General features: G+C 36.2%; 1 protein-coding gene across 2 annotated transcripts in view; it reads left to right on the top strand.

Annotated features, from left to right (window-relative positions):
- CHN1 (chimerin 1) overlaps positions 1 to 13345 on the top strand; it is a 227643-nt gene that overhangs the window by 122651 nt on the left and 91647 nt on the right. For both annotated transcript variants that reach the window (XM_004375489.2, XM_004375488.2), the window contains one exon: positions 9791 to 10079. In XM_004375489.2, the coding sequence (XP_004375546.1) occupies positions 9791 to 10079 (289 nt within the window). The remainder of the gene's footprint in view (positions 1 to 9790; positions 10080 to 13345) is intronic.

Consider the following 13345-nt stretch of genomic DNA (forward strand, 5'->3'; position numbering starts at 1 on the left):
TTTTAAGTGTAAATTCAGTGACATTAATTACCTTCACAATGTTGTACAACCATCACTGCTATTTCCAAAAGTTTTTAATCACCCCAAACAGAAACTCAGTACCCCTTAGCAATATAACTGCCCATTCACCCCTCCCCCACAACCGCTTATAACAACTAATAAACTTTTGTGTCTATGCATTTGCCTGTTTCTAGATATTTGATATTTGTCTTTTTGTGACTGATTTCACCCAGCATAATGTTTTCAAGGTTCATCCATATCACAGCATGTATCAGAACTATATTTCTCTTTATGGCTGAAGAATATTCCACTGTATGGATGTACCACATTTTGCTTATCCATTCATCTGTTGATAGACCCTTATTACAGGTAAGGAAGAACTTCTGCCATTTTGCTCTTTGTTTTCTGTGTGTTTTATACCTTTTTTGTTCTTCATTTCCTCCAATACTGCCTACTTTGGTGTTTAGTTAATTTTTTGTTGTGAACCATTTTGATTTCCATTTCATTTCCTTTTTTTGTGTGAGTATGTGTGTTTTTTTTAATATAGATATTTTCTTTGTTGTTACCAAGGGGATTACATTTAACATCCTAAAATTATAACAGCCTAGTTCAAGTTCGTACCAACTTAACATCAATAACATAAAAAAACTCTGTTTCTATACCACTCCTCTTCCCCCTCTATGTTGTTGTCACAAATGATATCTTTATACGTTGTGTGCCCAGTAACATAATTTTAAAATTATTTTTATGTGCTTCTCTTCTAAATAATATAGGCCATAACAAGTAGAGTTATAAACCAAAAAATGGCATAAAACTGGATTTCATATTTACCCATGAAGTTGCCTTTACTGCAAATCTTGTTTTCTTCATAGAGCTTCAAGTTACTGTCTAGTGTCCTTCAAATCAGCCTGAAGGACTCCCTTTAGCATTTCTTGTAGAGCAGGTCTCATAGTAAGATTTTGTTTATCTAGAAATGTCTTAGTATCATCCTCATGCTTGAAGGTCAGTTTTGCCAAATTCTTTATTGATATTTTTTTTTCTTTCGGCACTTTAAATATGTCATCCTACTCCCTTCTACCTCCATGATTTCTGATGAAATTGGCTATTAATCTTATTGAGGATCCCTTGTATGTGATGATTTGCTTCTGTCTTGCTGCTTTAAAAATGCTCTATCTTTGGTTTTCAAGAGTTTGATTATAGTGTGTCTCAGAGTGGATCTCTTTGAATTTATCCTACTTGGAGTTCTTTGAGCTTCTTGGGTATGTAGATTCATGTTTTTCATCAATTTTGGGAATTTTCAGGCATTATTTCTTCAGATATTCTTTCTGTTCCTTTCTTCTCCTTCTGGAACTCCCATTATATACATGTTAGTCTACTTGATAATGTTGCACAAGTCCCATAGTCTCTGTTCACTTTTCTTCATTCTTCTTCTTTTAACTTCTCAGACTTCATGATTTCAGTTGTCCTATCTTCAAGTTTTGCTGATTCATTCTGCCTGCTCAAATCTGCTGTTGAACCCCTCCAGTGAATTTTTCATTCATTTAATGTACTTTTCAGTTCCACTATTTGTTTGTTTCCTTTTTATAATTTCTCTTTATTGATAATCTCATTTGTTCATGCATTGTTTTCCTGACTTCCTTTAGTTCTTTGTGTTTTCATTTAACTCTTGGAGCATATTTAATAGTGTTGTTTTAAAGTCTTTTTTTAGTAAATTGATTATCTGGGATTCTCCAGGGAAGGTATTTGTCTCTTTATTTTGTTCTTTTGAATAGGCCATCCTTTCTTATTTTTTAGTATGCCTTGTGATTTTTTTTGTTGAAAACGGGACATCTGAATATTATAATGTGATGATTCTGGAAATCAAACTCCTCCTCTTCCTTAGGGTTTTCTGTTTTTTAATTGTTTCAGGCTGTAGTAATCTGTTTAGTGACTTCCCCTAACTATTTTTGCAAAGACTGCCTTCCTAGATGTGTGTGGACACTGAAGTCTTTTTTCCTTAATTTATGTTCAGCTAGTGTTTTAACACAGATTTCATTGACTGCCAGGGGTTGGGGGAGCCTCTTTGCTAATTGGCCCTTGCTGGGCCCCCTTTCAACACTTAGCCCAGCTTGCACTGAGCCTAAGGATCAGCCCAATGTGAAAGCATAGAGTCTTAGCAGGTAATTTTTGAGCACGCGTCTTTCCCTGTACCCATGTGTGACTTTATCAATTCCCCCCCATATACACACTACTTCCCAAGACCTTAATTTCTGAAAGAAACTCTCTCCCCAGCTCCTCCTTCCAGTCTTTTGGAAACTATTGTATGCCCTTATTTATACACCAGCCAGCTACAATTACAGCCTTAAGTTGTTGCCTGCTGCCCTGTAGCCCTGTGTGAGCTTGGAGACAGGCCAAACTAAGACAAGCACCTTCCTTCAGTCCTTCAGTCAGACCCCAGATAGTCTAGAACAGATACTCACAATAATTTGTGAATAAAGGCTGCTCTGCTTCATCTACAGCCAGAGAGTAGGCTCCCTCTCTGGAAGTGCAGGCCACTGCCACTTTAAGGTGGCCATGCCAAGCTGGGGAGTGGATGGGGTGCAGGTAAGTAGAAAACCAAAACTTTCCTACGGTTTAGATAGCAGCTTTCTTGATTCAGTGTTCGTTTAGTTGTTGTAACACTTTCATTGGTTTCCAGAGTTCTGACGAAGTTAGTTCTGCCGGTTTCTGATTGTCTTCTTTTGTGGGAGTTCAGGAGTATGCAGCTGTTCATTCGATCATCTTGCTCCAAACTCTTCTGACTGCTTATTTTTAGGTGCATTTGTTACTAAAAAGCTGACTCGTAGTTCTGGTAGCACAGGGGAAGCTTGTCAAATATACCAAAAACCCATTGCTGTTGAGTCGATTACGACTCATAGCGACCCTATAGGACAGAGTAGAACTGCCCCATAGGGTTACCAAGGAATGTCTGGTGGAGTTGAACTCGCGACCTTTTGGTTAGCAGCTTAGCTCTTAATCACTGCACCACCTGTTTTAGTGGGAAATTCTTGATATCTGTATCCTTAAGTCTCTTCTCTTGGGCTGGTCAGGTTCCCAGAGAAGAATCTCCCAATCTCCTATCCAAAAAAAACCCATTGCTGTCGAGTCAATTCCAACTCATAGTGACCCTATCGGACAGAGTAGAACTGCCCCATAGAGTTTCCAAGAAGCAACTGGTGGATTTGAACTGCCATCCTTTCTGGTTAGCATTTGGACTCTTAACCACTGTGCCACCAGAGAGATAGAGGTCTCAACCTTCAGTATTAAAAAATTTCACATAGTTTTCAGACTGGTACCTCTGCTTTCAACTCTGCCTGGCGTTCCTCAGGTCAGAATCTCCCTGTTTTACCCTATCCAGGGAAAAGACCTTAAGTCTTCTACCAGGGTGGAGAACGGGTGTCACTGGGGACAAGGGCGGGGGGTTGCTTCTTAAACAGACTTTCAACTAATCTTTTTGTATCAGTTCTTCTTTCAGATATACCTGGTGCCACCAAAACCTTTGGAGACTTAGTTATACAAATTGATTTGCTTCTTGGCTTTCTCCACTGTTGACTTAAGATTCAGTTATCTTAGCTCTTCTAAGGGAATTATCATTCTTTCTTCTGCTTTTCAGTTTTCAAATTTTTATTGCTGGTGTTTCCCAAATTATTTAGGTATATGGGCTTATACACTTTTAAAAATCCTTTAATTGTTATTTTAAGAGTTTAATGTGGTAGAGGGAAGCCCTGGTGGCATAGTGGTTAAGAGCTATGGCTGCTAACCAAAAGGTTGGCAGTTCAGATCCACCAGGCGCTCCTTGGAAATTCTATGGGGCAGTTCTACTCTGTCCTATAGGATTGCTATGAGTCGGAATCGACTCGACAGCAATGAGTTTGGTTTTTGGTTATGTGGTAGAGGAGATGAGTATGCTCAGTCTACCATCTTTGCCCAGAAGTCCTAAGTCTATATATGTAAATAATGTCATCTCATGTTGTCTTACGTAGTTTTAAAGGAATTTCTGGACAAGGGAACAAATTAGGTTAAAATTCCTTTATAAAATAAATTATGTAGTGAGTTAAGGTGTACTTTTTTCTCATAGCTTGAAGGTGATTTACTTTCCCAAGGGAGTATCATCACGAGTTCATACATTTTAATACTTTCACCCCATTTTGCCATCCCAAATTATATAACAAGATAGAACAAAGTAGTATCCTAATGAAATTTTAGATGGAGAAAATATTTAAAAATTGTATATAGTCATGTCCTGTCTTGCTTACCCTTCCTTGCTTTGTAGAATTTACACGGATTTATTTTTTAATATCTAATCAGTGCCTCATCATATTTTTGTCTCTGTTTTAACCTTCCTTCCAAGGGTTATGTTTATGATTACATGAATTTATGAGATAGTTGTATTTCACCTTTAGATTAGTTTCTTTGACTCCGGTAAACAACACACAAATATGTTTGTGAGAAATAAAAACTGCTTTTGTATATTGATTGCTGGAAGTACTTCTGACATTTTATTGTTAACTTAGACAAGTGTGTTGTATATGTTTTATTTTCTGTTTGTTAACAGAAAACATCTGTTAGCTTGGAGCTTTCCATTGAAGAGATAATTTGAAGTACTTTGCCCTCAAATCATAACTAATTCTTCATTTAAAAAAAAAATAAAATCAAATTCCAAAGGCTATTCTTTTTACATATTTTCAGTATTTTAAGTTTCTAAACTAAATTTTTTATGAGTACAATTCACTTGCTAAAAAAAACAAAGGATAATATTAAGGGTTTTGTTTACTTTTTAAAATTAGATGTTAGAAATATGTATTTTAAAATTCATCTGAATGCAACTGGGCACAGCATTAAACAGCTTTTTAAGCAGAGAACAGACATTCTTTTTAGAAAGTGGTAATTATGTTCAACAGTAGCAGTTCAAAGCAGATTATCCCAGTCTTTCTTTTCTATTTGTTAACTACAGTACCACTTGGAGAAAATGAATTTTCGTCTTGCTCAACTCTGTATAGGTGAGAATTGGGCCTATACAATTTCAAGCATGTTCACCAAGGTATGAGCAACTATTAAAAAGCAAGGGCAGAGGCAAAAAATATCAACAGGAAAAGATGAAAAGAAAATTCTCCAATAAAATGGAGGGAAAATAGTTTAGCTTTCACTGTGTTTACAGCTCAGTACACTGCAGTCTAGAGTAGAGCCATTTGTCACTAGTTCCATTTGGTATTATGTCCTGCTTTAAGTATTAGTGTATTGACTGACCTTTCTCCTTTGAGTTCAGACAGACCTAACTCCCAGGGTGCTATGGGAGATTCCCTCTACTCTTCCTCCCCTCTTGGCACTCTGTTGCAGACCTACTCTGTATAACCAAGTAGTATAAACTTACTTTTTGGACATCCAGAAGAAAAATTCACAAACAGCTTTTCCTTGCCTTTTGTTGACTATAAAATAAACTAGTACAGAGATGTTGCTTTATTGACAATGTTTGTTACCAGTTATTTATTCAACCCTCTTCGATGCATATTTATTGAATATCTTTTCTGTCTTTCCTTGGTTTGGTAACTCATTCCCTTATTCTCTGTAGAGGCTTAAGCTAACAGAGAAGGAGAAAGAAAGGGAACTACCACTCATCGAGCCTACCATACACTTATCTTTGACTTAAATGATCTGATTTAATTGTCACAACCATGGGGGGTAGATGATGTTATTCCTTTTTTCTAAATGTAGAATCTGAGAATGATTTTCCCGAAGTCATCCATCTAAGAAGTTGCAGATCAGAATTTAAACTCAGATCTGTCTGATGCCAAAGCCTAAGGTTTTTCTGTCAAACACATAAGACCCACACTTGCCTGTCCCTTACCTATTTCAAGGCTGCAAGGGTGCTTGTATTTGGATATAAGAAGCAGCTCTGAGATCTTATGTAAGTTTGTGTATATGAGCTCTTTTATCTTATTAATTAAGCAAGTGAATTTCTTGGTTTTCATAGTGTAATGGATATATTGATTTCACTTAGTTTTATAAATCACTTTAAAGAAATCTGACTTTTCCATATCAAAACAAGATTATATACATTTGTATAATTATTTTTGAAAAATTAACCTAAAGATGAGCTTTAAAAATTCATCATTTCATATTGTCTTTTTATTGATACAGTGTCATGTTTTATTTTGCTTTCCCATTGGGTTTACCAAGGGAACAGGAACTTTATTATGAACTACCTAATATCTAACAGACTGCCTTGTTGTCTTGTTAAATATTTGTTGAATAAATGGCAATCTGTAAGTAATAAACTCTTATAAGGAAGGATTCTTTCTTTCCACTTACATTTGGCATTACTCTTTTATTCTTACGTAGAATAGACACATTCATTCCCCACTCTGCTCAGAGATTTTCTGTTCTCTTTCTCTGCTTCTAATTCCACAAAGTACAACAACATATGCTATTCAGATTGAGCAGAAGGAGAAGTCTCTGGCGTTCTGTGGTGTGATGCTATTCTTTATGTAACTTCCTAAGAGAGGGTCATGATTCTGAGGAGGGTAGTGCTTCAGTTCCCTTAATAAAAACAATGCAATTTTTCTAAAAAATAACCATTATAATTCTAAAATGGAAATTCTTTTTCATGTCCTTTGAAGTTAAGTTTTAATCAAACCATGTTATGAGTTATTTTAGTTTTCTGATCATCTCCCTTAAGAGTAGAAGTTTGACTGGACTGGAAGACTAAAGTTGAAGTATAGGCTGAGGAGAAATTGGAAATCATGGATAGTATCTCTTGAAGTCACTGAGCTGAGAAAGAGAAAAGGACAAGCTTGCTTTTAATCCTTTTTACCCAAGACCCTAGAGGTAGTCAAAAAATCCTCTCCTTGAATGGATTAGCAATAGCTCCATTGTAACTTACTAGGAAGTCTAACCATAGGCTCTGTCTGCTGTTTCAAACTAGCCATTTCCTGCACAGGTGAGGCCAGTTCTACCATCTCTCCTTCAGACCCTGTGCTCTCCATGCTTCTCAGATTTCAGAAGACAATTAAGTGAAAAATGCCTGACATTGTTACTTCTTGTTGTGTGCCAGAGTTGAGTCAGACTTACATCAACTCTATAGACAGAGTAGAACTACCCCATAGGGTTTCCAAGGCTGTAATCTTTCTGGGAGCAGATGGCCCAGTCTTTTCTCCTGTGGAGCTTCTGGTAGAGTCGAACTACCGAGCTTTCGGTTAGTAGCCAAGCGCTTAGCCATTGCACCACCAGGGCTCCTTGACACCATTGCTCAGTTTTTATTTTAAGTACCATACCCATTGTGGAAATTTCCATAGTAAAATCATAAGCCCTGGCTAGAGGAAAATGGTCTAACCCCTAATTGAAATGCTTCAGAATATAAAGGAACTTGGTCAGCAGTGCTCTGTGTGTTTATTATTGTATGAACCTTAGAAAAATCATTATAATGTTGCTTTCCACATTTATTTGTAGGTAACAGATAATATATGTTAGCAAAGAAGAATATAATTAAAGTAGTATATTAAACTGAAAAAACTTGTGTTTACCTTTGGTGTAGAAATTTTACCTTTCTAATTTTTTTATACTTATAATGAAAATATACTTGGGAGAAATATGTCTTTAACACTGGATGAAAATCAAGAATGGGAAAGTAGAATTATATGGATAATTCAAAATCTGATTGCTTTTGAAGAACTAAAAATGCATAAATTATATTTTAGAAGAAGTACCAGCATGGATAGTTTGTTAAATTCTAGATTAAATAACTATTAAGGTCTAATTTGAATCACAGAAACAGAAGTAACTCAGACCATTATTTTTTTTTAAATGTTTCCTTTTTTAAAGGATACATTCAAAAATGAAATCTTAAGAAATTTTTCAACTCCTGTCCTTTGTAATATAACCTATACCAGAGTACTAAATGGAGCCCTGGTGACACACAGTGGTTAAAAGCTCGTCTGTTAACCCAAAGGTTAGCAGTTCGAATCCACCAGCCACTTCTTAGAAACCCTATGGGACAGTTCTACTCTGGTCCTGTTGAAACCAGACCAGTGGGTCCTTGCCCAGCATGCAAGGAGCCAATCTCTCAGATGCTGATTTTGAGAGGAAGAAAGAGTTTATTTTGCAAGCTAGCAAGCGGGAACTCAGGTATCAACCTCAGATTGAGTTCCTCAATTTGAGCAAGCATTTATATTTTATAGGTTTGGGGAATTATACATATTCATATAGGGGTGGAGGAAGGCAGGTGAGCAGGATCAGGAAGTTCTACATATTCATAGTTTCTATTGATTATTTATTATGGAGTGGTACTAAGACTTGGCACGGAAGTGGCTGACTGAGTCTTCCTTTTGAAATGGGCTTGGCTGCTGCAGATGACGTATGGTCAGTGATTTTGGTTCTTTGACAGGAGTGTTTTTGTTCCTTGGCATGAGTTCTCTTGTGTTATTGAGTACACATGGTAGCCCAGGGTCATCTGTCGATCATCTTTGTCTGTTTTACGCATGTCTGGCCATTCTGAGCCAGTTAGGTCTGGATCAGGCCGGGGCTCTCCAGACAGTCTGCAAAACAACTTAGAGGAAGTGAGTGACATGGTGGGGAGGTGTCTAGGAGTGGCCTGATAACTGGTGGAGTACTAATTAATTAGGTGTCCTTCACCTCTAGGGTCCCCTAACACTATAGGGTCACTGTGAGTCTTTATAGACTCAACGGCAACAGGTTTTTAGAGTAATATTGGTTTATAACAAGCTTGCAATCATATTTAAATACTTTGCTTAAAAAGTTATTATTTTAGTTCACCCCTGTTCTTTGTATTTTTTAACATGTGGCATATGCATTTCATAAGAATGAAATTGAATGTATCCTTTCTGGTTTGTTTAGTTTTTTATTAGGCTCAGTTGGGGCTACTTTCAGAAGACCATGACCCTGGCAGCCCTTGGTGCCTTTTGGGATCAACTTTCACTGATTTTAGTGCACTTTCTTGCCCATGTATTCTTGCAAGGACACTGATGTTATTAGTTATACCAACTTTTGCAGGAAGCAAAATACTGAAATTATCATAAAAGTTAACCACTTTTCTCTAGTTTTTAAAGCATGTCACCAAAACATGACCAAAAACTGAGAACAGAATTTCTAGACCCCGATAGTTTATGACTTATGTGGCCTATATTTTGCAAACATTTCTCACTCAGACTTAACAAGCAGACACAGAAGAATGACTATAAAAGGCAAGTCCTTGGCCCATGGCCAGAAATAGCAAAAGTGTGTTTCTGTGCCATACTGACCTGTATGGCTCAGGTTTTGGAATCAGCTCTGCTTAAATGATTGCTGGCATCATGCTCAGGTGAGCCCTTAATGCAGCTTTCCCGTTAAAAAACATGAATGCTGGGTCTAAAGTACATGGAATATCTTTATCCATCAAGTTGAAGAGAAAATGTCAATGTGGAAGTTTCATGTATCATGGAGTTGACCTATTGAATATAAAATGTTTCTAATAGAACATGAGGTTTATTTTTCCCCTTTTTTTCTACAGGCATGATGAAGTGGCTTAGAAAGATAAATAAAAACAATTTTTTTCCTTCTAGAGTAGGCATGCTTCTGTCTTGTTATCCCTAGTTGTTGCCAGTTCATTCTTTGTGTTCAAAAGTTTAATTTTCTATTTTTCAGATGATTCACAGAGATTAGCCACAGCTGATTTAAACAAACAAAGAAGACACACACAAACCAGTAGTTTTTAATTTTTTCAGAAAGAGTTCACTTGCTTACTTTTCTTAAAAACATCTTTCCCATTTCATTGAGGCAGATTTGGAAGTCAAACCAGAAACTTCAGGCTCTACTACGATGGAAAGCACTTTGTTGGGGAGAAACGCTTTGAGTCCATCCACGATCTGGTGACTGATGGATTGATTACTCTCTATATTGAAACCAAGGCAGCAGAATACATTGCCAAGATGACGATAAACCCAATTTATGAGCACATAGGATACACAACTTTAAACAGAGAGCCAGCATACAAAAAACATGTGCCAGTCCTGAAAGAGACACATGATGAGAAAGATTCTACAGGCCAGGATGGGGTATCAGAGAAAAGGGTAAGCTACCATGAAACCACACTTTATCTTCTTCTGTTTGGGGGTCTTTTTAAGAAAGCCGTGATTGCCAGAAGAGATTGACTTCTCTGTAGTTCTTTAAAGGTTGTGCATTTTTCTTAATGTCTAGTTTTTCTGGTGCTACACTTGCATATATCTAATTCTTCTTCAGTTAAAATACGCCAAGTGCTTTTTTGTACTCCAGATTATTTCCTATTTTGTCAATTTCACAGTTGTAAAAATATGTTGGGAATGGCCCCTACCCCTAGTAAAAAAAGTTCAGGGGTTTTGGTCAGAAGCATAACATATGGTGAAGAAAAGATAGCTACTTTTCTTTAATTATAAAAGGCAATTTAGTTTTTAGTTGTCATGTTTTAATTGTGATGTATTTCAGGTTAACATCAGAAGTTTTAATTCCTTGGCATTAAGATTATTTTACTTTAAAAATTATCCCCAGCCTCCTCCACCCTTACCCCCAAGAAAAAGAGTGAGAGAATTTCCTGATGTTTTATATTGTGTGGTATTCCATTGGGGGAATTTTATGAATTCTATCTGAACTGTGTTAATGCATCTTATATTTTCAACAATCTTCAGTTATTAGGTTAAAAAACTGCAGAATTGTATATTTTTTGAGTTTGGATTCAATTGCCAAATATACGTTTCCAAGTTCTGCCAATTTATCAGCTGAGTGAACTTGGGCAAGTTACTTTTGGTGTGCTTTGATGTCCTTTTTTGTAAAATGGTAGTAACAAAGTTATTGTGAAGATTAAATTACATAGTGTGTGTTAAGCAGTCTTGGCACATAGTAAGCACTCAATATGAGTTTGGTGGTAATGTTAACAGCCATATCACCTCAGAGCATCATCCTAAAATACTTCAGTCATCTTGGAGTATTTAAGTAAAGAATGAAAAGTTAGAATGTTCATTGTCCAACCCAGATTTTAGTTTCTGGCAGGTCTTACTTAGAGCAGCATTTTGTGGCTATGGAAAAATCAACATTTTAAATTACAGACTGTAGAAAATGGTTTTTCATATGCTTAAATTTGTAGGGAGCTACAGATCCTTTTTGGAAGTAGCCAGAGTTTAAAATCCTAAATGCATGCCGTATTTAATGTTGTTCTTTTCACTCTGTAGTTCCCATTTTCTCAACTGTTGTTGATTTTCCATTCATGACACTTTTCAATAAAGCTTGTATTTGAGTATCTAATACTGACATTATATTTTATGGTAGAATATTCTAAGTCAACATTTGTAAAATATTTAAAAATGTGTACGTATGAGTCTTGCCAAATTGATCAACCTGATGATAACCTTTGCTAATGTGTTCTGTATATACTTTTCAACATCAGTAGGACTTGAGCTAAAGACACAACTATTTGACATTGGGCTAGTCATTATTAAACTTCATGGGACCTTTGTTCACAGAGGCAGGAGACTGAGTTAGATAATGTCTTGAGGACTCTCAGCTCTAGTATTCGTGGTTTCCTGTGTATTCTGGCAACGGTACACGTTGCACTACCTGGATTCTCTTGTGCTGATGGCCAGTGATAGCTATGTAGAGTGAAATAGCTGGCATTGGGAAGTATCTTTCTCCAGCAGTACATAATTAAGAATCATTTTCAGAGTTGCTCTTTGCTTTAAATTGCATGCATCTTAAATCTAGTTGACTTAAAATCTACTCACTCAAAAATAGATTTATTTTATTTACAGGTGTCATCCAACAGGACAGGGATGATGACCTGTTCAACAGCTTGAAACATTGATTCCCTGTCACAGTGGATGACATTTGTAAGTAAAGATAATTTTGTTTAATTGATTTAAAATACCTACTGACACAAGTATGATTTAATAAATATTTTACTGCCTCCTGGATAGCTAGAAAACTCTCTTCTGCATAACTCCTTTACCTCAAAGGAAAAAATACTGGCTTTTCAGGAGTTAATATTCTGTTGTGGAAAGGATACTAGTGTTAGAATTAAGAGCTAGATTCCAGTTCTAGTACAGGAATTGATTTTATGTGTTACCTTGGGCAAATTGCTTCACTTTTCTGAGGCTGCATTTTCCCACCTTGAACAGGAGAGCTTTGGACTAGATGATCTCCAAGATGTGGTTCTTATAGTCTGTGATCCTTCAAGGAATATAGGCATTGTAGGAGAGACAGCATAGTACTAGAAAGAGCACTGGCATGGGGTCCTGAAAGGTGAGATCTGTGTTTTAGCTTATCCACCAGCTAACTGTATGACTTTGGGAAAATCATGTAGCCTGTCTAGACTTCAGTTTCTTCATATTATGTGTAGTAGGTTTTCTGTAAAACATTAATTTCACAAGATTTTAATAAGTATTTGCTGCAGAAAGAGTTCTGTGCTCAAATTGGTTTGATAAAAATTAAAAAAAAAAAAAAAAGCCTGTTTCCTTTTTGTAGGCCTTCTCAGCTTTGTTAATGAGCCAATGTGCATTATGACTCCTTAAGAATATTCCCACACTTAACTGAAACTCACTCCCGCCACTTTTAAGAGCAGTTTGGGAAAATAATGTTTCATGAAACCGGCTTTGGAAAATTTTAAACCAAATGATCTCTTACGGTCTTTCTTTGTCCTGAAATTGTAGAATGAGAATTCCAGGTGTTTTTTTTTTTTCCCCCCATTCCTTAGGGCGTAAGTTGTGGATGATCTGAGCTTTTGTGAAAGGTTGGCAGAATGGTTTTATGGCCATGAGGTTGTTTGCCACAGGAAGTGAATCCTGATGATTCTTAATTGTTCCTGGGAAACCCGGAGGCCTGTTGTGAGGGAAATTTTTTCTAACTAATATCTGTCATTTTTCTCATTAACTAAATAAATAAGTAAATAAACAAACAAACACTGAGAGATACTTAACTATGAGCTTGCAGCATGTTGAGAAGCCAGACTACTTCTCTTCGAAAATGACTTGACCTTGGTAGTCCAGACTGGCTAAGAGCCCAACTTCTCATTTATTTATTTACTTTACTTTTATTGTTGTTTCAACTTTTAATAGTTACTTTTTTTTTAAATTATTTATCTTGGACTGTATTTGAATAGTTTCTTGGTCCAAGTAGTGAATATATGTTTACCTCAAGAGATACTTGACCAGTGGCCGAATGCAATAGTTTTTATGATAATTTAGCTTGTTAATAACATGACTTTAAATTCCCAAAAACCATACTTTAGAAAATGTCACATGTAACTGTTAATAATATAAATCCTCAAATAAAATATGTCATTTGTATTTCAAAAACTATGCTATGAGCTAGA

The sequence above is a fragment of the Trichechus manatus genome, unplaced genomic scaffold (assembly GCF_000243295.1).
Source record: "Trichechus manatus latirostris isolate Lorelei unplaced genomic scaffold, TriManLat1.0 scaffold00037, whole genome shotgun sequence".
NCBI classification, from domain to species: domain Eukaryota; kingdom Metazoa; phylum Chordata; class Mammalia; order Sirenia; family Trichechidae; genus Trichechus; species Trichechus manatus.